Source organism: Pecten maximus, chromosome 7 (assembly GCF_902652985.1).
Source record: "Pecten maximus chromosome 7, xPecMax1.1, whole genome shotgun sequence".
NCBI lineage: Eukaryota > Metazoa > Mollusca > Bivalvia > Pectinida > Pectinidae > Pecten > Pecten maximus.
In genome coordinates this window covers 45,902,567-45,929,700 of record NC_047021.1, presented here as the reverse complement: position 1 = coordinate 45,929,700, position 27,134 = coordinate 45,902,567, and the positions used below count along the sequence as shown (strand labels likewise).

The 27,134-nt window shown below is 37.4% G+C and overlaps 2 protein-coding genes across 3 annotated transcripts; both read right to left on the bottom strand.

Annotated features, from left to right (window-relative positions):
• Window positions 1-893: 893 nt before the first annotated feature.
• On the bottom strand, window positions 894-3,587 carry LOC117330985. The gene is made up of 2 exons (XM_033889581.1): window positions 3,293-3,587; window positions 894-3,249 (listed from the first exon to the last, which is right to left on the bottom strand). The coding sequence occupies exon 2, from the start codon at window positions 2,370-2,372 to the stop codon at window positions 1,101-1,103; it is 1,272 nt and encodes a 423-aa protein (XP_033745472.1). The 5' UTR covers window positions 2,373-3,249; window positions 3,293-3,587; the 3' UTR covers window positions 894-1,100.
• A 4,098-nt stretch (window positions 3,588-7,685) lies between these two features.
• LOC117330983 lies at window positions 7,686-26,920 on the bottom strand. Of its 2 annotated transcripts, none has more exons than XM_033889579.1 (5): window positions 26,789-26,920; window positions 17,719-19,021; window positions 15,074-15,235; window positions 11,192-12,667; window positions 7,686-9,006 (listed from the first exon to the last, which is right to left on the bottom strand). In XM_033889579.1, exons 2-5 carry the CDS (start codon window positions 19,015-19,017, stop codon window positions 8,494-8,496), a joined length of 3,450 nt encoding a protein of 1,149 aa, XP_033745470.1. In that variant the 5' UTR covers window positions 19,018-19,021; window positions 26,789-26,920; the 3' UTR covers window positions 7,686-8,493. The 2 variants fall into 2 exon arrangements, with proteins under 2 accessions (XP_033745470.1, XP_033745471.1); XM_033889580.1 differs by having other exon boundaries at window positions 26,805-26,915.
• Between the last annotated feature and the right edge of the window lie 214 nt (window positions 26,921-27,134).

Genomic DNA, 27,134 nt, shown 5'->3' with positions numbered 1-27,134 from the left:
ATCTGTGAGGTCTGATGTACAGGTAAGGATCTGTGATGTCAGATGTACAGGTAAGGATCTGTCAGGTCAGTTGTACAGGTAAGGATCTGTGATGTCAGATGTACAGGTAAGGATCTGTGAGGTCTGATGTACAGGTAAGGATCTGTCAGGTCTGATGTACAGGTAAGGATCTGTCAGGTCTGACGTACAGGTAAGGATCTGTGATGTCAGATGTACAGGTAAGGATCTGTCAGGTCTAATGTACAGGTCAAGATCTGTCAGGTCTGATGTACAGGTAAGGATCTGTCAGGTCTGATGTACAGGTAAGGATCTGTCAGGTGAGATATACAGGTAAGGATCAGGCAGGTCTGATGTACAGGTCAAGATCTGTCAGGTGAGATGTACAGGTAAGGATCAGGCAGGTCTGATGTACAGGTAAGGATCTGTGATGTCAGATGTACAGGTAAGGATCTGTGAGGTGAGATGTACAGGTAAGGATCTGTGAGGTGAGATGTACAGGTAAGGATCTGTGAGGCGAGATGTACAGGTAAGGATCTGTGAGGTGAGATGTACAGGTAAGGATCTGTGAGGTGAGATGTACAGGTAAGGATCTGTGAGGTCTGATGTACAGGTAAGGATCTGTGATGTCAGATGTACAGGTAAGGATCTGTCAGGTGAGATGTACAGGTAAGGATCTGTGATGTCAGATGTACAGGTAAGGATCTGTGAGGTCTGATGTACAGGTAAGGATCTGTCAGGTGAGATATACAGGTAAGGATCTGTCAGGTCAGATGTACAGGTAAGGATCTGTCAGGTGAGATATACAGGTAAGGATCTGTGAGGTCTGATGTACAGGTAAGGATCTGTGAGGTCTGATGTACAGGTAAGGACCTGTGAGGTCTGATGTACAGGTATCAAGTTTCAAGTTTTTTATTTACCAAATGTCATATAACATATAGGTATATATCAATACATAATACAAGAATCATAATAATAGAATGTCCCAAGATGGCGGAGGATAATTCCTTATACGTGTACAAAATTAATATTAATACTCATTACCATTAATATCATTAAAATAATGAATTACAATATAGCACTATAGACGATACCGCATAGGTTCATAAATTCATTAGATTGTTTCTTTGATCTGTTGCATGCACCGAATATTTACCCAAATTACGTAATGTTTTAATATTTTTATATGAAAATAATTCTATTAGCTTGAATACACTAGGATGTTTGTAATAGTACTTCTTTAAAAATCTCATTCTTAATTCTACATACGCAGGACATAATAAAATAAAATGCATTTCGTCTTCAATATCATTGTTGTTACACACAGTGCAAATTCGCTCACCTCTCGGAACTGCATTATAGCGTCCGGACTCAATATGAAGAGAGTGTGCCTGCATACGATATTTACTTAAAATCTGTTTAGTTTTGGAATTAAGAGATTTCGTCAGGTAATATTGAAGTTCAAAGTAATTCGCAAGATATTTATAAATTTGACACTTAGAAGAATTATTAAAGGAACTATGTAAATCTTGTATAAATATGTCATGCAAGCGTTGCGTATACAATTCTAAAAAGTGTTTTTCATTGTTAACATTTTGAGCAATCCAAACGTAATTAAAGCCATGTCTACATAAATCATCTTTTATCTCATAGACCCAGTTTAATTTACAATTAGGCTTTTTAATATTGAGCTCTAGCAGTGCCACATAGCATGACTTCAATATACAATTATTTGTCTTTAACAACTTTAACCAATACTTCATGATCATTATTTTTCGTTGTACATGTAAACTATATCTACCAGTCTCAAAATACACCATGGAGCTATTGACTGTTTTCTTTACGTTTAGTAATCCTTTAAGGAATAAAAGATGTACAGCTTCAATCTTAGGTGCTGGGTGATGTCCCCATACTTCACAACAATAATTAAGTATACATGACACATATGTATCGAATAGTGATAATTTAGTTTCGGCATTAAGCATATAATTTTTAATTCTACTTTTGAGAAGATAATAAGCTTTCCTTCCCTGCGATGCTAATGTATTGTGTGCCACAGTAAATCTTCCATTATAATTAAAAACTAATCCCAAATAACAAAAAGTATGAACTACATCTATATCCTTCCCTTGAAAAGTCCAATGTTCGGTAGGCGTCAAACGCTTGCTCTTTCTAAAAACAACAATTTTGGTTTTATTTATGTTAACTGTTAGATTCCATTTATCGGAATAGGTTTGCAGACAATCTAACATATTTTGGAGATCATTAGCATCTTCAGTGAATAAAACTGTATCATCAGCATACATAAGAATAAATAAATTTAAAAGTTGCAATTGGTAGCTATGACAATTAGAGTTAATTAGTGCACTTTCCATATCATTAACGAAGAGCGAATATAGTATCGGCGATAAAGATTCCCCTTGTAAAAGTCAGACATGCAAGTCGAACATAGCAGATAATTTCCCGCTTAATTTAGTACAGGATTTTACATTATCATAAATTGACTTAATTACATTTAACAACCTACCTCTAATTCCACTTCTCCACAATTTAAGCCAGAGTTTATCGTGACAAACACTGTCAAATGCTTTACTATAATCGACAAATACGCAGTACAATTTTTTATTCTGTTGTAAAGTATTTGTAATTAAACTATGTAATGCAAATATTGCATCACGTGTACCAAAACCAGGCTTAAACCCAAATTGCGCATCTGTAACTAAGGTAAGGACCTGTCAGGTCTGATGTACAGGTAAGGATCTGTGAGGTCAGATGTACAGGTAAGGATCTGTCAGGTCTGATGTACAGGTAAGGATCTGTGAGGTCAGATGTACAGGTAATGATCTGTGAGGTCTGATGTACAGGTAAGGATCTGTGAGGTCAGATGTACAGGTAAGGACCTGTGAGGTCTGATGTACAGGTAAGGATCTGTGAGGTCAGATGTACAGGTAAGGATCTGTCAGGTCTGATGTACAGGTAAGGACCTGTGAGGTCAGATGTACAGGTAAGGATCTGTCAGGATCACTCATCTGTTAAGACCATATTGTCCATTGATTTTATTTTTGTAGTTATCAATATTTAGTTGCACACCTATCTAGTGAGCCATAGGACTTCAGATTTTTTGTTCCCTCTTTTAAGCTTTTTTTCAGAATCAGCTAGAGAACAGAAGATTGATTTTACGAAACCAACCTCTGCATGAGGAAACAATTACGATAGATCCCTCAGGGATCTTTGAGTCCACCACTAAGTGACCTTTATTGGATCTCTGTGATCTTTGAATCCACCATTAAGTGACCTTTATTGGATCTCTGTGATCTTTGAATCCACCACTAAGTGACCTTTATTGGATCTCTGTGATCTTTGAGTCCACCACTAAGTGATCTTTATTGGATCTCTGTGATCTTTTTCTACTTTTCTCTTCTTCCTACTTATCATTTGAAAACAAGCTTAAATTAAGCTGAACCTACAGATTAAATATGCGATCCATCAACAAATATTTACATTTACAATGCAGCCCCACTATATAACTTTACCAAGCTCACTTGAAGGTTACGAGTCCATAACTTCCAAATCTTTATTATGACGTCAATATTATAGTAAGTGACGTCATAATTGCAACATCGGTGATCACGAAAGATGGCTGTTGAAAAGGCTGTTCTGTCTTTGACAATAATTTGTTCATTCATTGTTGAAGCGAAATTCCTAGATAGTCTTTAAAAATTGTTGTCAAATGTAAAAATAAGCATTGAACTGCTTTTATTTGGATTAGGGTTCATAGTGCACTTCATTAAATTTGCCTTTGTTCAGTTGGCATTCATCAGCCCATAAGTTCCATTACTGAAAGCAGTTCAATGATTAATTCTCCATTAAAAAAAGTTAACAATCTTCAAGTAATACATATACAAGAAATACCCATTGAGGACTTTCCGAGAAATGGTAAAATAGCATAATCTAATTGGACAAAACGCTGCCTATTGGCTATCTAATTTTCCAATCAGTCTCAAAAAAGAATATACATAGCTGTGGGCTAAGGGGAACTCACACATGAAATTTCAGAAAGATCGATGAAGAACAAACTCTCTCAGAAAAAGAAGCAAACTTAATTCAAAAAGAGGCTGAGAAAGCCTACATCGCTCACGTAACTATTCCTGTAATAATGGCAAAGTACTCTCAGAGAGGATAATTACATAAAAAGAAGTTTCCTATATTTCCCCATCCATCTATTCATTCATTCAGGACTAGTAGCAATTCAATGGATTAACCTTAATTTTCCACATGGGCCCGCCCCTCTGGCCCCAGGGGAGCCACACCCTTTGTAATTACACCACTAGACCTCTTTGCTCAATAATGCTCCAGACTAAATTTCATCAAAATCCATTTATTCGTTCAGGACTAGTTGCGATTTAATGGATTAACCTTAATTTCACTTTATGGGCCCAGCTCATCTGGCCCCAGGGGAGTCGCACCCTATGTTTAAAAAACACTGCACCTCCTTTGCCCAATTATGCTCCACACTAAATTTCATCAAAATCCATTCAGTCCTTCTGGACTAGCAGTAATATGAAGGATTTATCTCAATTTCACGTATTGGGCCCCTCCCCTTCGGCTCCAGGGGAGTCACATCCTTTACTTAAACAAGAGGCCCAATGAGCCTGTATCACTCACCTGGCTCTATAACAACTTTGAAGTTGATTGAGGTCATTTCTAGATACCATGCTGAAGACCACTTTATTCACATGTCAGAGTATGCCAGGTTTTTTTCAGTTCTAGTCCTTCATTCCAGCATACTATTGGTCTAATATTAGGTCTCAAACACTCTTGGCTATCTAAAACCATTGTTTTAAGATTTAAGCCTATTTCACCCCTGTGACCTTGAATGTAGGTTAAGATCATTAATTTGAACAAACTTGATAGACCTTCACCCCAGCATGCTACAGGCCCAATATCAAGTGCCTGGGCCTCTTGGTTATTGAGAAAAATGATAACAACCGTCTTCTGTCAAAATTCAAAATGGACGTGTGACAGCAATCTTGTTCTTCAATCAGTCTCAAAATGGAAAATATTGCACAACTACATGGGTAAATTTGATAAAGAAGTTAAAATAGCAATAAGTTGTATAAGGCAGCCTGTCTGAAGGATGCCTAACAGATGCCAAGGAAACTTGATTTGAACCACCGTCAGATGGTGTACTAAAAAATTCAATATCAACCATCACTATTTCTGAAAAGATCAATGATGTTGTCAATATAACTTAAAGCATTGTTGATATGATTGAAGGCATCTAGAAATATCTTAATTAAAATGGTATTTTACTGCATTCTGATCAAAATACACAAGTGACTTAGTTCATTTATTCATTTTTCATGTCGGCTGTAAAAGGATATCATGGTAAACAAGTGCAATCAATGATTGCGAAAGCTCACTGGCGGCAGCAATCACACTATGCATTCACTTTCCAAAAACTGACCCCAAAAAACTTTAAAGTGGGTTTTGGTGCCAAAAAGTTCACAAAATGGTAAAATGCGAAAAAATCACAATTTTTTTTGGCTGAATTTGCCATAACATCACTCCTAGACATCTAATGAATGTATAAACCAAATTAGAAGGGCATGAAGTGTATTCTTTTGGACTAACAAGCTTTCCAAAACCTTACGCCGCGGTGACAGCATTAGCTCTCAGTTACTCGTAACCGGTGAGCTAAAAAGGAGTTTTATTTATTGATTTAACATACAACTATTTTTGCTCTTGTGTTTCCATGCTTTCTTGATATTCACATCAATCTCCAGTGTCCAACTTGATGATTCAGTCCTGAAACTTCTGTCAAATATAGTGTTGATAATATCAAAAGGCTGTTTTGAAAAAGAGGCGGTCATTTTGTAAACAGGAACACCAGACACATTTGGAGACTCAATACACAAACACCCATTCTTTTTATATTGGATTTGGTCACAGTTATGGCAGATTTAATTCGATAACTCACGGCAGATTTAATTCGATAACTCAAAGACATTTCAGAATTGTGATATTTATTTTCAGCATTGTACCAAATTATAAATGTAATTAGGCGGAGCTAACCAATATTTACCTCGTCAATACACACTTATTTACCTCGTCAATACACACTTATTTACCTCGTCAATACACACTTATTCACCTACAAAATGCATTATCCAGACAGCAGGGGCTTGTAAGAACAAGTTCCATCTCCTGTACTTGCTGGTTCCCTAGTGAAATGCTAGGGATTTCTTTCGGCCATTTGGCCATCTTGGTTTTGTAACTGACATGGTAACCCTTGGACAGCCAGTGTGTGGTGTGCATGCATTATTACACATGACGCAAAAATGTACATATCCAGACACAATATGTATACTATGTTATATATATATTTCTACCACAATACCCTGTGTTATTCAACTCTCAAACCATCAGTTAATCATTACACATTTTGATTGGCTAACACGGTGAACTTTGACCCAAGCTGCAATTGTTACTTCTTCTTTATTGAGGAGACCTCCGTCAAAAATGACGATTACGGTCACTGGATGGTTGGATGCTTTTAAAAGAAAAAAAAAAATGAGGGGATTTGGGTACAGTGAGAGGTTGATTTTTTTTTTTTATTAATTTTTTTTAGTGGAAACTATAAGATAAAAACATGAGGGTGTGTTTACGGTGTGTGTTTGAGATCATCAAGGGCTGCATTGTGTATATGTGCCTTGAAGATCTCTAGTGTAGTGCATTGTACTGCTGCCACCGGGAGGAGGTTCCATTGTGTTATTGTGTGTGGGAAAAAGGAGTATTTGTATGTGTCATTGGTGGCAGATAGGTGTCTGAAGGTGTAGGGGTGTGTTTGCCTTGTCCTAGGGTCTGCTGGATGCATGATGCCGTGTGGGTCTATTAATTAAATTGCGACATGATGGTGAATGATTTTGTATAATAGTATGAGTCTGGTCTTGAGTCTACGTGTTTGAAGTGTGGGCCAGTTGAGTTTGTCCATCATGTCTTGTACTGAACTTGTGATGTGGTATCTGTTTTGTACGTATCGTGCTGCTCTGTGTTGAATTTTTTCTATCTGGTTGATTTGGTTTGTGTTGTGCGGGTCCCATATGGAAGAGCAGTATTCCAGTTTGGGTCTCACTAGGGCTTTGTATGCGTGTTCTTTTATATGTTGTGAGTTTATTTTCAGGTTGCGTTTTAGGAAGCCTAGTGATCTGTTGGCGTTTGCAGTGATGTTGTTGATGTGTGTATCCCATTTGAGATTTTTCTGTAATGTGAGTCCTAGATATTTGCTGGCGTCGACTTGTTGCAGTATGTGGTCGTGCAGTTTGTAGTTGTATGTTGTTTTGGTGCGTTTGTTTGAAGTGGATATGATATTGCATTTGTTTGGGTGAAATTTCATGAGCCAGTCTTGTTCCCACTGCTGCGTTTATGTCTTGTTGTATTTTGTGTGCGTCAGCTATGTTGTGGATTGTCTTGTGACGTCATCAATAATCTAATGACGTCACATTACCGGGTCCCAGACGTCACCGGTACACTTTATTTGCATACGCGAAATTAAACTTGGCCACGTTTCCCTTTGATTCAAGCCGATATTATTGTGGTAGAAACAGGTCACACGACTCGAAATTGTTGGATATGGAATTTATTTCACACTCGTAAGTTATTTTTAAAAAGTTGCAAAAAACACTCGCTAAAGCTCGTGTCTTTTGTAACTTTTAAAAAATAACTTACTCGTGTGAAATAAATTCCATATCCAACAACCACTCGTTGTGTAACCTCTATATATATCCAGACAGTTGATTAACAGCAAGAGATTATTTTACATCATCGCTTACATATTTCATTGTTCGTAAGTGATACATTTGATATATAATATGGAATAATGATAATAATTAAAACAAAAAAAATTGTTAACATGATGTTGCTTTAAAACTAAACATCTTGTGAAAATTCTCCACGTTAAAGTAAAACCATGATCATATCCAATCACAGAAAATCATAATCAACTGATAAAAGAGGTAAAACAACTAATGGATTAAATGGAACACTACAATCATGTATGAACAATTATAAAATGTTAGACACAAATCTAGGAGCCTAAAATCAATTACAATGCTTTACAAAGGTATGTGATAGATAAATATTATTTTCTTGTTTTCATTAAAACAGGTTTTACAAAGGTGTGAATATAAATAATGGTAAATCTATTAGCGATTTTTATGAAAAGTTGACAGGACAGCGACAGCTGAAGGACAGGCTCCGCACCATGCCTTCAGCTTCTGGCCATACAGGCCAGGTGACCTCTGAATATCCTTGGATAAAACTGTAATTTTTACAATCAATCAACCATTCATTCAAACAAAAAAATTCTCATGATCTATGCACCTAGTTTAGTACAGTGACCACTCCCATATACACAAATTGAGAAGAACACATATTCAGGTTTTTGCCAACACGAATCCCTCCTTTCTGACCTCTGTTGTGCGTTGTCACACATGTTCAGGTTTTTGCCAACACGAATCCCTCCTTTCTGACCTCTGTTGTGCGTTGTCTTCCATGCCAAGCATAGTCAAAGTTTTCTTTGATGTATGTCTCAGCCTTGAGAAGACTATCTTTAGCACGACCTGCGATTACACCTCGACGAACGTAGATAGCACCTTTGTCTTTGACAACACGTTGAACTTGTTGTCGTATATGTGGAGCATTGAAACAGTCCCAAACTCGGTCAGCCGGGGAACCCTCTCCAACACTGTAAGTCACTGCATATTTGTTGTTGCTGCCAGGGGGCACCACTGCTGCCTCGTACAGAGCCTGAGTGGCCCCGTGTCCTTGGTAGAGTGCCTCGTTTGAATGGCCACTGCACCAGCCCCGAGACTTGGACCAATCAGCTCCATTCGATTTTGGGGAGATCACTGCCGTCCACGGACTCCATTTTACATTAGAAAGTGGTCCGGTACTGAACTTTGATCCACTGATGTTTTCCCTCGGTTCTGTGCTACTAGTTTTTTTTTTCTGCAAAAAGGGTACATCTATTGTTAAGTTTAACAACAAGTAAAATCAAAAAACTCCAAACATATATTCAAATATATGTGTCGGTATATATATGTATCCTATGGAAAGTTTTTTTTTTACTTGTAAGAAAAGTCAGAATGCTAGGATTGTAAGTGTAAAATAAAACAGGCTTCTGAGGGCCTGACATTAGCCTCTTCAGCGTAATAGTAACACCGACAGGCCAACAAGGACCTGGCCATGTCGCGGTATATTCTCCATAATCATCAAGAAGATATTTGCCTATATCTCCCAAGGTTCACGATTATCATGAACAAGCAAGCAATTTCAATAAGAGAGCACTACATGAAGTCTGAGTTTCGATCAGCCCAAAAGAAACTCCTGTTATTGCAAGGAAACTGATTTTCTATTTATAGTAACAGTAACTTTAACACTTGACCTTTCAAACTATGGAAGTACTGAAAGAAGTTTTGAGTTAGATTTACCAAAGCAAGCTCTAGATTTTGCATGGAACTTGGAAGGTGATTTGTTTATTTGTTAACCTTAACCTTTGACCTTTGATGCTGTAAAGCCATCCCAAGCAAACATTTCCAATAAAGATGTACTGTATGAAACTTGAGGTAGATCGTTTTGAACCGAAGTTATTACATGGAAACTGATTTTTTATATTCAGCAACAGTGACCTCAACCTTTGAATTTTTCCACAGAAAAGCATTTCCAAACAAGAAGTTTCTATAAGAAAGCACTGTATGAAGTTTGAGTTCGATCAGCCAAGGAAACTCAAATTATTGCACAGCAATACAAGAGCTGTTGGAATACCGCATAGCTCCTCTCGCAAATGTTTGTCAATAAATTAAAATATATTGGTTTGTTTAATTCCGGTTTCGCAAATTGCATTAATAATATTTGTATTGTTTAGTTGATCAGATTGTGTATTGTGTATTTATGCAATTTTCAAAACCATAACAATTTATATATGTTAATTATTCATTGACAAACTTTTGGGAGACGATCGCGACCTATATATGCTGTTAAGGATGTCTCTGACCATATTTGATTCAAATCCATTCAGTACTTTATGATGAATAGCAATCTAAAGAATTTGCTTCTATTTCCCCAATTGAACCTCGTCGCCTGCCCGGCCCCCAAGATAGATATACAAATGTATAGCCACATCCTCTGTTTATACAACATTAGCTCTCATTTTCCCAATAATGCCCCAGACCAACTTCGATCAAAATGCATTCATGATCAGGACTAGTAGGGATTTAACGGAAATGTGGAGAGACAAAATTTCATCAAAATCTATTCAGGCATTCCTAGTAGGAATTTATATATATACCGTATTTGACTTAATAAGGGCGTCTGCCCTAATAATGGCGCCCCTACCTTTTTTCAAGGAAATAAACCTTTGACTGATCATGAGTGTCAAAATGGTGTTCAAAAGTAATAATTCATGTGAAATATTTTGCTACTTTATGTGTTCAATTTTCTTCAGCAAGTTGAGTAACTGGAACACATGTTTTCGCCACATTTTGTGTATTCCTACAGGCTACAGATGACATGTCAGTTCAAAGAGCACCCAAAACTAAACACACATACAAATAATAACTTACCATCTTTATTTGAAGATAAAGTAAAGACTTCATTCTTGTTGATAAGTAACTTTTGTTCAGAACAGAAAGCTAGTAAAAGACATTGTAAACCAATTATTAGGTCAAAGAAAACGATGTCTGACATGATCTGGGAAATCACCTGTGTCTATAAATAGAACACAAAAGAGTTCCATTTGAACATAAATGGTGGAACACACGTTATCTGGTCTAAAGATCAGCTGGCATGGTTTACAAGCTTACAAGAGTATTCAAGTGATGTTTAAGCTATATGATAATGAATATATATCTTCATCTGGAATATTTTTATGACTGAATATTTTACCGTTTCCACAACCTTGGGTATTCTGCTATAAGGTATAGTCTGTTTCATAAAACTTCAGAATAACTAATCTTAATAAGGGCGCCCCCACTGTCAATTACCCGCGCCCTGCGCCCTTATTAGGTCAAATACGGTATATGCAAAAAAAATATTTGAAGGCGAAAGGATGCATGATCCGTGGCCAAAAAAAAGGAAAATACTACTGCTTTTACCATTTCTTCAACAGTAATATTCTGGATTACAGATTTCTTACCTGTGGAGATTTTACACTTGTTTTCGACTTTGGGTTATTCTGTATCTTTTTCTTGTCAACATTCTGTGGTTTCTTCACTTGAGCAGCCTTTACTGGAGTTTTCTTGGACTTTGACAGGGAAGTCTTTCCCATCTTTACTTCTTTTTTCACCTGCTTTATCAAACTCTTTTTCTTCTCTTTTTGTTGTACACTTGTTGATCTTCCTCCTTTAGTTGTTGCTGTTTTAGCTTTAATAACTTTCTTCTCAGTTTTTTTCTTTTCATTCAACGATCCTTTCCCAGCAGCCTTCTTTTTATCCTGAATTTTTTTAACAGATTTTAATTTTGCTATCTTAGCTTTGGATTCTTGCTTTTTCAAACTAAGTTTGACTGGCACTGGTTTCCGTTTACTATTTTCTTTTGTTGAATTCAGTTTTTTCTTTGTAACAAACTTTTCCTTGGATTTGGCTGTAGCGGTTTTTGTTACAGATTTAGGCTTGATTGTGGACTTTTTGTCTTTTGTTTTAACAGCAGATTTTAATTTCACAGCTATTTTTACTTTGGAATTAGCGTTGGATTTTCCTAAACGCTTCAACTTTGCTGCCACAATCCTTTGAACAACAGAACTTGAGGATTTCAAAGATGTTTCTTCTTTTTTCTTTGTTGTCGTTGGACTTCCAGTTTTCTTTGCTTTTCCATCTGCTCTCACCTTAGCTGGCTTTCCAGATTTACTCGTTCCAATTTTCTTGGCTGTTTTTCCATGTTTTTTGGGCGCTTCTGCAGTTTTGCTAGTCTTTTCTTTTTTTGTAACTGGCCTTCCTAGTTTTTTGGATTCTTGTGCTGTTTTTCGTGGTCGTCCAGTAGATTTTAAAGCAACTTTTTTCGAAGATTTCCCTACCAGCTTTGAATTTTCTTCTTTCCTTGGTCTACCTCTAGGTTTTGCAGCTTTTAGCGACTTCGGGGTCCCAACAACTACTTTCTTTGACTGCATTTTACTTTCAACTTTCTTCAATTTCCCATCTCCTATTTGCTTTTTCCCCACAGATTTTTCCTTTTTGAGAAGTTTTGTCTTTTGTGTCTTAGATTCAGAAGATAATGTTTTGGATACTTTCATTACCTTTTCAATTGATGCCTTCTTTTTTGATTTATCAATTTTCTTCTCTTTTATCTTTGTCAATTTTTGAGGACTTAGGTTATCAGATGACTTGGCCTTCACCAACGATTCTTTTGTTTGGTACTTCGATGATACTTTTAGTTTCTTTTTGTCAGAAATAGTAGCTTCCTTTTCAGATGGTCTCTTTGTAAGAGATGATATTTTAGGACCGGTAGTCATCTCTAGGACCCGAGCCTTCAGTTTGTTTTCTCTCTCTCGCTGTTTGAGAGATTTGTTGTCAGCTATACTTTTCAGAGAACTAAAGAGACGCTCCAGTTCCAGGTCGAGAGTCCCTCCATTGGCCCCAGACTTCTTGGCTGCAGATCGGACCTCGTGCTCATAAGCCTGAAATTAGAATATTTGTACTGAGTGAGAACACTTAAACTGTAAATGTGCACAAAATCATCTTTTCTTAGCTATCTGGCAAGACACTATGAGGCCCAGACAGTCTTTAAAATTGATCTATATATTTCAATAATCATAGCAAGCACTCATCATTTGTACAATTTTGAATCCCTACCCTATAACAATGCTACAAGTCAAATATGAGCGATATCTATTACTTAAGTTTCAGAGAAGTTGTTCATATCAATTAAGCTAAAATGGCCCCTTTTGGCCCCTTTTGGCCCCATCCCTCAGGCAGCCAGGGGGTCAGCCCCATCATTTGTACAATTTTTAATCCCCGACCCATAAGGATGCAACCAGTCAAATATGAGCGATACCCGTTGGTCAGTTTCAGAGAAGAAGATGTTTATATCAATTTAGCTAAATTTACCCCTCTCGGCCCTGCCCCTTTGCCCCCGGAGAGTCAGCCACATCATTTGTACAATTCTGAATCCCTACCCCATAAGGATGCTAACAAACAAATATGAGGAATATCGACTGCTTAGTTCCAGTGAAGAATTTACCCCTTTTGGCCCCACCCTTCAGCCCCACCATTTGTACAATTTTTAATCCCCAGTCCATAATGATGCTACCATTAATTTAATCTTGAAATTCTGATCAGCGGTTATGAAGAAGTAGTTGATTGTTGACGGACGGACAAGTGCGGACTACAGACAAACATCATGGTATGACATAAGCTCACCAGGTAAACTAACAACACGTGGCCAAGGTAGCAGTGTACAGTAAAAATGCCCAATTTTGAAAAATATGACACATGTCTTAGATATGTAAACATTGCCAATTAACCCTACATATAAACTCTAATAAAGTATATATATTTGTAATCTGTACAACATTTGCAATTTTAATACAGCTCTGAAGGATAATTAGTTAACTGATATTTTCTGTGATTTTTAGAGCTGTGAATACCATGGTAACAGCTTAAAAAATGCTCAAAAATTGCAAAATATTATGATATTTGACCTAAAATACCACAATTCTCTACACAATTTTTTTTCTGAAAACTATTTAAAATTAAATATCTCTATCCCAAAGACAGAATTAATCTTGTTTTGACATATGTTGTAAATTAAGTTTTTCCGCTATCTCACCTTTACTGTGGGCATCCATTTTTCGCTGTAGGCAAAACTAAATTTCCTGTGTAAACACACTTGCGGAAAATCCGGAAATTTAAAATCCGGAACCAATTTATTAATTTTTGTTTTAACAAATGTGAAGCCTGTATGTACTTCTTCATACTCACAGAATATACCAAATTGTAGTGTACATTTATTTTTTCATTTTTTATGCATATCATAATACAGGAGTTATTTGCTTAACAAAAAAAATGCCCATGGCCAGGCTGTGTGCTACCCAAGACCATCTAAGAATTATTTCAGGGAAATTTGAGCTAAATCTCACTGGCGGAAGTAACAAAGAAGTTTAAATAAAAGCTTTGTTCAGGAAACAGTATCAGTGGAATAGAAAGTTTAAAAGAGAAGTTTAAAATGAATATGTAAACTCGTTCCTCTTCCCTGTTGTCGACTATTGTTGACATAATGACATATAAAATGCGTTCAAAACTTTTGAAACAAACATTTTGGTTGATAAATTTGTTTTTATTTCGTTTGTGTTACATGTTTTTCCGTTAGAGTAATAGGTGGTATTTCCTCAATATATTTTTAATGTAAACAATATGGCGGCTTGCTACATTTACATTTTAGATATCAGAGTCTAGAACATTTCAGAGTGTTCAATCTGACATCTAGATCTAATTTTGTTACATATTTCTGAATCATGTATAAAGATAACTACTTCCGGTACGGATTCCGAAAAGAACACAAAGTATGGAAAGAGTTGAAGATGGCAGCCACCTTGGATTTCAGATCAACCCCCCAAAAATATGAGGCATGATGGACCTGCATCACCCACCTGGTATCCACTTGTTTGATGAGGATTGCCAGCAGCATTTAATCAAAAGACATTCTAAGCCTTTCAGGTAATCAGAAGAATTCCTTTATATGTCTTAACTTTGATCATAAAGACCTTGACATTTTTCAAAGTCATTATTTTTCACAAACTTTGTCAAGACTCTTCAAAGGAACCAATCAGCCAACTCTTGCTGGTTAACAAGAAAAAGTTTTAAGGAATTTGACCTGTGACTTTGAATATGGGTCAAGGTCATTTCATTTAGCAAATTTTATGGGGCCTCACCTAAAGAACATGGCAGCAGACAAATATCATGTCATGGTTAGCAATAAGTCATTTAAAGGTTTAAGGAATTTGACCCCTGTGACCATAAATATGGGTCAAGGTCATTTCTGTTCACCCCCTGTTGGGCCTCATTAGTAACAGTGTATATTATACCTTAAGATGGCGGAGACCTCCTTCCCTCAGACATATAGATATCAGTGTGTCATAGGTAAAATCTGTGTTCTCGATACGAAGGTGAGCTCCCCCAGTCATCTGTGAAATCTGTCTGTAGAAGTTGGAGGTGTAGCCGACCTGTAGAGCATAGATCCTGACACCCTGTAAATAAACAACATTTTACAGTCCTAACACTGACACCCTGTAAACAACAACATTTTACAGTCCTAACTCTGACACCCTATAAATAAACAAAATTTTACAGTCCTAACTCTGACACCCTGTAAATAAACAACATTTTACAGTCCTAACTCTGACACCCTATAAATAAACAACATTTTACAGTCCTAACACTGACACCCTGTAAATAAACAATATATAGTACAGTTCTAACTCCCACACCCTGTAAATAAACAACATTTTACAGTCCTAACTCTGACACCCTGTAAATAAACAACATTTTACAGTTCTAACTCTGACACCCTATAAATAAACAACATTTTACAGTCCTAACTCTGACACCCTGTAAATAAACAACATTTTACAGTCCTAACTCTGACACCCTATAAATAAACAACATTTTACAGTCCTAACACTGACACCCTGTAAATAAACAACATTTTACAGTCCTAACTCTGATCATGACACCCTGTAAATAAACAACATTTTACAGTCCTAACCCTGACACCCTGTAAATAAACAACATTTTACAGTCCTAACTCTAACTCTTCCTTCTAAAATAAACAACATTTCATTCAATGATATTTTCATTTTATAGTTCTAACTTAATCATAACTTTAACATAACTTTTATTTTCAATCTTGACTATATATATAGCTACTACTTGAATATCAGGACACCGTGTTTACTTTATATTGGGAGAAACAGGAGTATATATGACATGACAGAACAATATAGGCCTGTTGAATGCCATATATTATATCTGCATTAAAATTAAGATTTTTAACCCCTAATATTTACATTTACACTAGTACTGGCCTTTCGGGCAAGTTGAGCTAAAAATGTTCATCACTAAAAATACAAAATTTGAACATGACATTGACTTAGTGACTTGACCTTACATCAGTTGATTCCTTGTATAATTCTGACTAATGATCATCAATGAAAATAAACGAAATTTTACTTTAACCTTTGATGAAAAGTCAAAGATATAAATTTGACATATGACCCAGTGACCTTGACCTTTCATATGTGAAAAATACTAAACCTGACACTGACTTTACCTTTTCATTGGTCACCATGAACTTTCTTGACCTTTGGTCAGTTGACTACTTCTTTAACCTTTGCTTCATAATATAATGTCATAATGAAATTTTCATCAATGAAAATATACAAAACTTGACCTTTGACCCATTGATCTTGACCATGACTGACCTTTGGCTGATTGACTCCTTGATTAATTCTAACAAACACTGGTTCAGAATCAGAAGAAAATGCATGTTAATAATCAGTATAAAGATACAAAATTTGACCTTGAAACTTGACCAAGTTACCCTGACCTTTGGTAATTGGAATCCTTGTTTAAATCCACCCAACATTAATGCTTCATAGTGTCAGAATGAAGTGTTCAATAGTCAAAAGATACAAAATTTGTCCTTGACCTTTAGTCCAATCACCTTGAACTTTGGTAAGTAGACTCCTTGTTTTATTATGAACAACTTTGCTTCTATGTCATAACAAAATGTTCATCAGTGAAAATTTGACCTTGATCTTTAATGAACCTTCAAATTTTTCAAAATATCATTTATCTTGAAAACTTCAGAAAGAATGTGATTTAAATAAAATTTGTCACCAAAGATCTGGCTTTTTTTGTTGTACCCTTTACTTGGCTTTTCATACCTGTATTATTTCATTTTTGAAAAAAAAAAAGATTCCCACCTACCTGTAGCTACCTAACTTCAAAATGTAGACGGGAAACAGACAAATTTTAAAAGTGGCCTTAAGCAATGCTAAGACACAATTTATAAGTGGCCTTACACACGACTGAGACACATTTTATAAGTGGCCTTACACACGACTGAGACACATTTTATAAGTGGCCTTACACATGACTGAGACACATTTTATAAGTGGCCTTACACACGACTGAGACACATTTTATAAGTGACGTGGCCTTACACACGACTGAGACACATTTTATAAGTGGCCTTACACACGACTGAGACACAATTTATAAGTGGCCTTACACACGACTGAGACACATTTTATAAGTGGCCTTACACACGACTGAGACACAATTTATAAGTGGCCTTACACACGACTGAGACACATTTTATAAGTGGCCTTACACACGACTGAGACACATTTTATAAGTGGCCTTACACACGACTGAGACACATTTTATAAGTGACGTGGCCTTACACACGACTGAGACACATTTTATCAGTGGCCTTACACACGACTGAGACACAATTTATAAGTGGCCTTACATACGACTGAGACACATTTTATAAGTGGCCTTACACACGACTGAGACACAATTTATAAGTGGCCTTACACACGACTGAGACACATTTTATAAGTGGCCTTACACACGACTGAGACACAATTTATAAGTGGCCTTACACACGACTGAGACACATTTTATAAGTGGCCTTAAGCACTGCTGAGACACATTTTCATACCATCTCATTAAGAAGTTGAGTGTCCTGCCTCCAGTCAATATCATTGACAAAATCATTGAACTTGTATCCAGGCTCATGGGGATCAGAGTCCCCGATGATAACAAGACTGCGCTGGCTACCCGGGGTCCAGGACAGGGACTCGCGCACTTTACGTAAGACTAGCTCATAACATTCGTCAGCATCACCGCCGTGCGTGATGGGAAGGTTTTCAAAGAATGTATCAACTTCATCAACACTGGCCCCAAAGTCTATCCACTTAATAAGATATCTGTCGTTTGCCAGATCATAATAATCACCATGAGCAACAAAGGCCAGACGAGTTCCTGGCATGTCGTCTTTGACCCGGTTCATGAGTTCTCGCATCCTGTAGCTGGCCTCTTCCATGTAGTTATACATGGAGCCTGTTGTGTCGAATGAAAACACTACTTCTCTCGGACCACCGGTCATTTTACGTGGAGATTTGCTTGAAGATTTTGAAGGGGTACCCATACAGGTTAGAGTTGGTACAGCTGCGTCATCATCGTAGTCTTCACACGACGTGGCATCGTACACCTCAGCCTGAAGAACAGGAGGCGCATCACTGTCATTGTCACTGGTGTTGTCACCTAAGCTGCATTTGGTTGGCGAGTTTTCTTGGTCTAACAAGTTCAAAACGGCATTAACATCATAAACAGATTTCCGTACAGGACAACTATCAGTATCTGTCATGTCCCAAGTAAATGGGGCGTCCGATGTCTTACTTTTCTGTTTTTGTTCGTAAACAGCCAGGGATTCCAGCGAAGGCAACATCTGATCATCGACATCCTTGTTCATGATTCTACCTACGTAAGAACCCGACGATAATCGTAACACACTCTTTTCTATGTTGGAAGCTTTATTACCAGGACAATCGTCTGTCTTTATTAATGTTGTAGTTTCTTTCCTCAGTCCAGGTATTTCACTGGATGATGACTTAGATGATACATTTAATTCTTTTTTGGGACTGGAAGCTGGAGAAACATTGAACACAAAATCCGATCCGGAGGAAGCAGCTGGTTTTGTTGGTACTAGCGTAGGGAATCTAGGTAAGGAAGGCAGAGACTTCTTAACCTTTTTCTCTCCAGCAAACCTTTTAGGACTGTCCTTGGTTTTTGAGAGTGCACTACTTTCCTTGATTTTTGAGAGTGTAGTTTTCTGGGATGTTTTCTGTGTTGAGGTAACGATAGCTCTATCCAAGTTTACACTTGTGGACTGCTTCTTAAGTTTAGCTGGAAGTTTCTCCCCAGGTGTGGTAGAGGCTTTACGCTTCACACCAGGCATAGCTCTGCAAAAAAAAAAAAGAAGAAGCATTTAAGATATATCATACAGACTAGTAGGCCTATGGACCAAATTACAGACAGACAACCGGACAACAAATGGACCAATCTACAGACAGACAGCCGGACAACGAAAGGATCAATCTACAGACAGAGGGCCAGACGACGAACGGACCAATCTACAGACAGATGGCCAGACGACGAACGGACCAATCTATAGACAGACGACCGGACGACGAACGGACCAATCTACAGACGGACAGACGACGAACGGACCAATCTACTGACAGACAGCTGATGACGAACGGACCAATCTACAGACAGACAGACGACGAACGGACCAATCTACAGACAGAGGGCCGGACGACGAACGGACCAATCTACAGATAGACAGACGACGCGAACGGACCAATCTGCAGACAGACGACAAACGGACCAATCTACAGACAGATGACTAACGGACCAATCTACAGACAGACAGCTGATGACGAACGGACTAATCTACAGACAGACAGACGACGAACGGACCAATCTATAGACAGACAGCTGATGACGAACGGACCAATCTACAGACAGACAGACGACGAACCAATCTACAGACAGAGGCCGGACGACGAATGGACCAATCTACAGACAGACAGATGACGAACGGACCAATCTGCAGACAGACGACAAACGGACCAATCTACAGACAGACAGATGACTAACGGACCAATCTACAGTCAGACAGACGACGAACGGAATAATCTACAGACAGACAGACGACGAACGGACTAATCTACAGACAGACAGACGACGAACGGACTAATCTACAGACAGACGACGAACGGACCAATCTACAGACAGACGACGAACGGACCAATCTACAGACAGACAGACGACGAACGGACCAATCTACAGACAGACAGATGACTAACGGACCAATCTACAGACAGACAGACGACGAACAGACCAATCTGCAGACAGACGACAAATGGACAAATCTACAGACAGACAGATGACTAACGGGTCAATCTACAGACAGACAGACGACGAACGGACTAATCTACAGACAGACAGACGACGAACGGACTAATCTACAGACAGACAGACGACGAACGGACCAATCTACAGACAGAGGGCCGGACGACGAACGGACCAATCTACAGACAGACAGACGACGAACGGACCAATCTGCAGACAGACGACAAATGGACCAATCTACAGACAGACAGATGACTAACGGACCAAACTACAGACAGACAGACGACGAATGGACTAATCTACAGACAGACAGACGACGAACGGACTAATCTACAGACAGACAGACGACGCACAGACTAATCTACAGACAGACAGATGACGAACGGACCAATCTACAGACAGACGACGAACGGACCAATCTACAGACGACGAACGGACCAATCTACAGACAGACGATGAACGGACTAATCTACAGACAGACAGACGACGAACGGACCAATCTACAGACAGACAGACGACGAACGGACCAATCTACAGACAGACAGATGACAAACGGACCAATCTACAGACAGACAGACGACTAACGGACCAATCTACAGACAGACAGACGACTAACGGACCAATCTACAGACAGATGAAGACTAATCTACAGACAGACAGACGACGAATGGACCAATCTACAGACAGACACATGACGAACGGACCAATCTACAGACAGACAGACGACGAACGGACCAATCTACAGACAGACAGATGACAAACGGACCAATCTACAGACAGACAGACGACTAACGGACCAATCTACAGACAGACGACGAACGGACCAATCTACAGACAGACAGATGACGAACGGACCAATCTACAGACAGACAGACGACGAACGGACCAATCTACAGACAGACAGATGACGAACGGACCAATCTACAGACAGACGGTCGGACCATGTATGGACGCGCTCTACAGCATAAGCTCACTTGCCATTCGGGCAGGTGAGCTAAAAATTGGATGCAAGAACTGATTGAGACACATCATATATTTGAGAAACTTCGAGAAGATTTGTCTTCAAGAACACCATCCCCTGCAAAATAAATCAATTATGAAGTTTTAAGAATAGTGTAAGCTTTTGATTCATAAAAAAATGTTCATGAATATTCATCAAATACCTCTCATATGATCACTTCATGAACTTTTATAAATTTTACAAATTCATTAATATTCATGATTGTTCATCATATGTGATTATGAACTATTCATGAATTTTTATGCATAGATGATATTTATCAAAATGAATGAAATAGTAAGAACAGTTGATAATAAATTTAAGAATTTCAATGAATGAGAGTTTTACTATAAATTAAACATTTTCTTGAATAAAAAAAATACCTCACATTTTTAATTGAAAAACTTTAAACAAATATCAGCTGCAATTTACTTACACATGGTTCATATAATTTTTGTATCAAAAGTAATCAAATTGTTATAAGAAGACTATAAAAAGTGAAATCAAAGTGCCGAGGCCACTCATAGCTGCTGTGATGATGGAATGAAATACAGGAGAAAAGTTATTATTGTTTTTTAAGTGCGTTCCTGAATGTTTTACTGATGATTATCGTGTGTCATTTTCAGGAATTTATTAACTTTAAAAAGAGTGTGATGAACAGTAAAGAATTACCATTCTAAACCTCACTTGAATTGGCATACTATGATTAAGTTTAATACTTAAGATCGATTAATCTGTGATATCAGTTATGCTTCTTGATAAACCACATCGCGATTCCCTTTCTATAAGATTCCCGTGAATTTACCCTACCAGTTTATTTTGGTTCCAAAGTTTTTTAATTGAACTCAATTAACTGCTTTTTTTTCTCCGTATAATAATTGATCTGTATCCCAATTAGAGGTCCAACAACTTTCGTTAGAAGAAACTCGTCTCGGAAATTTAATTTGTTTTCCGATTAATTGTTCTACCATATCTGTCCCGGCAGTGATTTTTTTAGGGTCGATTTGGGGCCGAATTTCGGCCCCTTCCTCTAGAGAAATTTTGTTGTATTTTCCCAATTTCTTGCTCATATTTTCCCATTCAGAAAATATCCCTTCATATTAATTGGTATAAAGAAATGCCGACCAAAATGTATTTCACAAGAAATTTTCAACGCCGGTGTTCTCGTTCTATGTTGGTCGCGTTCGATAACGCAGATTCCCGTGCTTTCTGTTTCTGTGTCTGAAACGATGTCGTTTTCCTCAATGTTTCAAATCGAGCGCACCGCGAAAGTCTGTGTCGATCGAGTGTTTTAATCGCACACATGTCTCACATATGCTATGACAAGCGCTTGAAAGTTTAAGATCATGTAAACAAGAGTTGCACAACACAAAGTATTATGTCAAAAGACTGACAAAAAAGATAGGAAAGGCCTTACGAAAGTGAGTGACTTCTTCCGGCGGCGATATACCAAACAACCCGTCAACCAATGAATCATCATCCAACATTGAATCTGTTTTATCAACCGTCCAGACGGAATGTTTACCCGTAGCAAACGTCAATGTACATGTAACCCGCGACGAAAATCTGGTATTAACTTTATCGGGAAAAAAGAGGAGCAGCGTCGATAGATGAACATTTAATGCTGCCAAATATGGATCTACCTTCTCTTGTCTTTATCACAGTAGTGTGACATGTGGCTACATGTGCAAGTACTGAGAATTGTTTGAGAATTGTTTATTTTTTGGTGCACATTTGAGTTGTAAGCCATTTGTTACAAAAGGGTATAAAACTTGGGACACATCCTTCAAGAAAATTGAAAAAACATGACCACTGGCCTGGACTCTTTGGTGGACATGTTCAAGGGGCAAAAAACAAGGAAAATGGCCCTTAAGATAGCTATTAAGAATCATTAGGCCAGATGAATGTTGAAAATTTAACAGATAAATAAATATATGGACGTGTTATTGACTTTTTTTTTCATTTAAAACCAACACCAAATTTTCCCAATTGGGGAAAAATGCCGCTGTATTTTCCCAATTGAAAAGGTACAGGCCCCTGTAAAAAAGGATGAAAAAATCACTGGTTCCGGTGTTGAATCGCACATTCATGTTATATACTTTGTGCAAGCAATTCACTATCTAGTGATTTAAAATATGCAACAGCTTTATTGCTATCGGAATCTCTGCTGCGGAAACTACCTAACATCAAAATCACTTCAGCCAACTCAACCAGCATGGGTATTTTTATGTGCCCTATTTTCTTGGAAATGACAAACGAATCGGAAGTATTCTACATTCATTTTAAGTATTGAATGTAAAAACAGTAGGAGATTTCTCTTTTCGATTTCCAATTGGAAAAGTCGAGTCTAAACAGTATTCGACGGCCAAGAGCCGTTTTTATTAACCCATGAGCTTGAGGTGACTTTCCAATGTTGAATTACCTGGTAACTAGAGTGTGTATGAGTTACCTCCCCTCACACAAACCAGGAAGCAAGCGTAATAATTTGCAAATAGTTTGGAATACTCAGGGATAAAACAAGTCATTGTGTACGATTTAAGCTGTTTTTCTATGATTAATTCAAATTAAACAAATATATCTTCAAACATATAAAAGCGTGAATCATATTACTTATCACAAACAAATATTTCACAGAAGGAGACAAGATTGTCTGTGTTGTAAGCGGTTTTTGGGAAAAATTATTTCCTGTCCCATTCTGAACCTGAACTCCTCTGGTTTTATAATTGAAATCAGCAACATTTTGATTCCCCGAGAGTTCCCAATGAATTTGTTGAGTGGATTTCACAACACAAATACTAATTCACACCAATTGCAAATTAATAGTACTTTGCATTGACACAAAACACTTCGCTACACCATTCCACTGCTTCACAAACCATTTCAAACATGGCGGCATTGGTTGTGAAAAATTTGAAATGTGAGTACCAGAGACATATAATATACATAGTTAAGCAGCTCTTTATTTGTCACTATAGTGTACTTGCTGGCCCCTGACCTTCCCACAATCCTTTGCAGTCTCTTGGTTCAGTCTTCACTTGATGTCATTATTGGAGAAAACTTGGAAACCAGACACATTATTATCGATAATTTCCATTCGAAATCATCACCCATGGCCAAGGATAGGCTTTAATTTTCTTAATATGAAAGTGCAGATATGTCATCCATATGAAATAATAACAATTTACTGTCAAAATATTTGTATTTTGAGTATGAAATTAAAGCACATCGCACGGAAGATCGACGGGAATTTCCTACTTTCGAAAAGTCCCGATGGATTTTTCGAAAATACAGATAAATTACAACAGTGTTCAAGATCAACAAGACTATATCCCATAAGTACGATAGTTTTTGGATAATTCAGTAACTTTTGTAGTAGCCTACATAAAGTGATGTGTTTTTTGAGTATTTAAAAGTGACGATATTTTGGTCTTACGTACTGTCGGATTAACCAGAACATGTCAAATAAGTTCTGGTACATCGATACACACATGCACAAAGCCTGATTTACCTGTACTTGTGTGTGTTTGATAGGGATATGCTAGAGGGGTCACGAATATCGGAATAAAGGGAGCCACCACTTGTATGGGAAAATAGTTACATTTCTTAACTTTCTGTAGATATGTCTCTGTGAGTACCAAGCGGAACAAATTTGAAGTGCAAAGCAAATAGCTTTCCAATTTTCAATTGTTTTATACTCCATTTTTGTATCATTTTCAATGTGAGTTGTTACCTGAATGAAGCCTAGAAATGTAAATAATCGTAACCGAGTGCTATTTTTGTGGATTTAATGATTCATTCGAAAAAGAGGTTATAAATGACACTGTCAAACACTTAGACGTAAATTAGCTACTTTGGCAAGATCAAAATCCTGAAAAGTTGACAATCTACAGTGTAAATCTGCCTTGGGAAGTAAGAGTTTATGATTATATATCAATCTGCCCATTTCAGAATTTTAGAATGTCTACAAAGCATCAGAAAACTTCGGATTGGGACCAACCCAGTTGTTGTTGAATAGCACCATTTATGCATACATGCCATACCTCCCGGCGTGAGACAAAATCTCCCTTATTTTCAAGTCATTTATTTCCTCCCGGCAGGAGAGCCCAAATTCCCGTATTTTGTAATTCCCTGATATTTTTGTCGACGCCATATTTGTTTACAATTCAGTAGTTTTTCTCGCGAGATTTGGCTAAATTTAGCGATCATGTGATCCATCTGTTCACATGATCACTCAATCAAAATGGCGCCTGTTGGACACGGCTTTCACACGAAGCTCTGGCTAGTGTAATGTTTGCGCTAGAATATCTATCACCATGAAATAAAGGCAAGTCGCTTACAAACAACTTTAACCCTCTTTGCTAACAGACTTGAATTATTGTTTCTTTTAGGACCATACTTTGATGATGGTAATTGATACAGAGCCTGGTCAGTCACAAAATCACAAATGTTTTTCATATAACATGTGTATCGTGGATCAGTGATAGCAAGATGAAATCCGATATGAAATCCGATGTTTTCTTTTAGAAAACTATCAAAATTAGCACATCTGGTGGTCGTAGTGGTCAATCATGATGTTTACAATGACTGTACCGTCCATGACAGAGACAATATATACAAAATCTAGAATGATCGTGATAAGATTTACTGCAGTCTCCTAACATGAACATCTTCAGTTCTCATGACTTCATGTATACCCTTGCACACTTGGAATATTTTTATATCTAAATGTTTCAACATAAGGGATCCCACATGACATTTCATGGTGATTTTTACAACTGAATCATGTGTTCCCTCAGAGTGGATCAAGCTTTCTAATTTTAAGAAAAATCCAAACTGATAAATGATTAACTTGTTTGTCTTAATCTTTAGCTACATGTAATTATAATATACCCTTTTCAAATGCTGTTACGTAATATGCATACAGCTGTAAACTTTTTTTTACAAAAAAAAAATCAAAAAATAGTTTCATATCATCATAATCTGAATGCATACATTGTACTTATTGCATTTTTTACCTTATACAACTTTTTGTTGTTTGCATATACAATATGATTAATATCCAAAATAAATATAAATATACTTTATCACTTTCAAAATTAGTTTATTGCTTTAAAATTGAGTAAAATTGCTGATATTCATGTCGCGCACAAATCTCCCTTATTTTAGGCAAAACTCCCTTAAAATAATCATCAATCTCCCTTATTGGTCTCCTGAAAATATGGCATCTATGCCATTTATGTCTGCCCTTAAGTTATTTCAGACACAGATCAAGCCAATTCATCTTTACAAATAAGTGTTAGAGTGGGCCCATATTGGGTTACTAGTAAAAATATAAGCTTACATACAGTAACACCTCAAGGGGCTCATAAATCGTTACCTACTGTAATATATTAACCAAATAACAATAATACAACAGTCACATTCAAATAAGAAATCCTTAACTTCGTACCACATATATATCTACTTGGGCCATTAAATCTACATGACTGGGTCCGATTCACACTAAACCTGAAGCCATCATCAAAATTGAGAATCATCATGATCATCGATCTTGAGCTACAGTCGCTTTGAAATTCGATACGGATTACTCGACTTTCTCGTCATCTCAACTGACCATATTCAAACCAAGTTTACTTTTCCCAACACACACAGAACGTTCAAAAATAGCATTTGGCACACTTGCCTTGGTCCGAGTTTATCATTTCATGAACGTGTTGTACAGCGAACATTACGTAACAAACCATCAAAATGGCGATCAAACCCATACATAAATAAGCCAATAACAATCATAACATATTTCTAAAACATTTACCTATCTGTTGCTCTACCTTTGGGGTTTTATATCCGATATTTCGCCGACCTTTCTGCAACCGGGACAAACATCACAGGATCCCAAACTTGTGTAGCGTGCGTTGCCGAAAGCGGCGGAGAAACGAGAAATTTGATTGGCTAATCCCAATAACAAGTTCCTGCTTGACCTCGCCGGACGCGTTACCCTAGGTCCTAGACCAGCATATTAGCAATATAATACGTACAGTAGCTAGGCCTACGCTTTTAACACATACAAATAAAGGTGTGCATTGATCGTATTTTACCAACATTGGATTGAATTCCGTTGAATCACAGACATACTTTAAAATGTCTGAAATGAAAGGAGA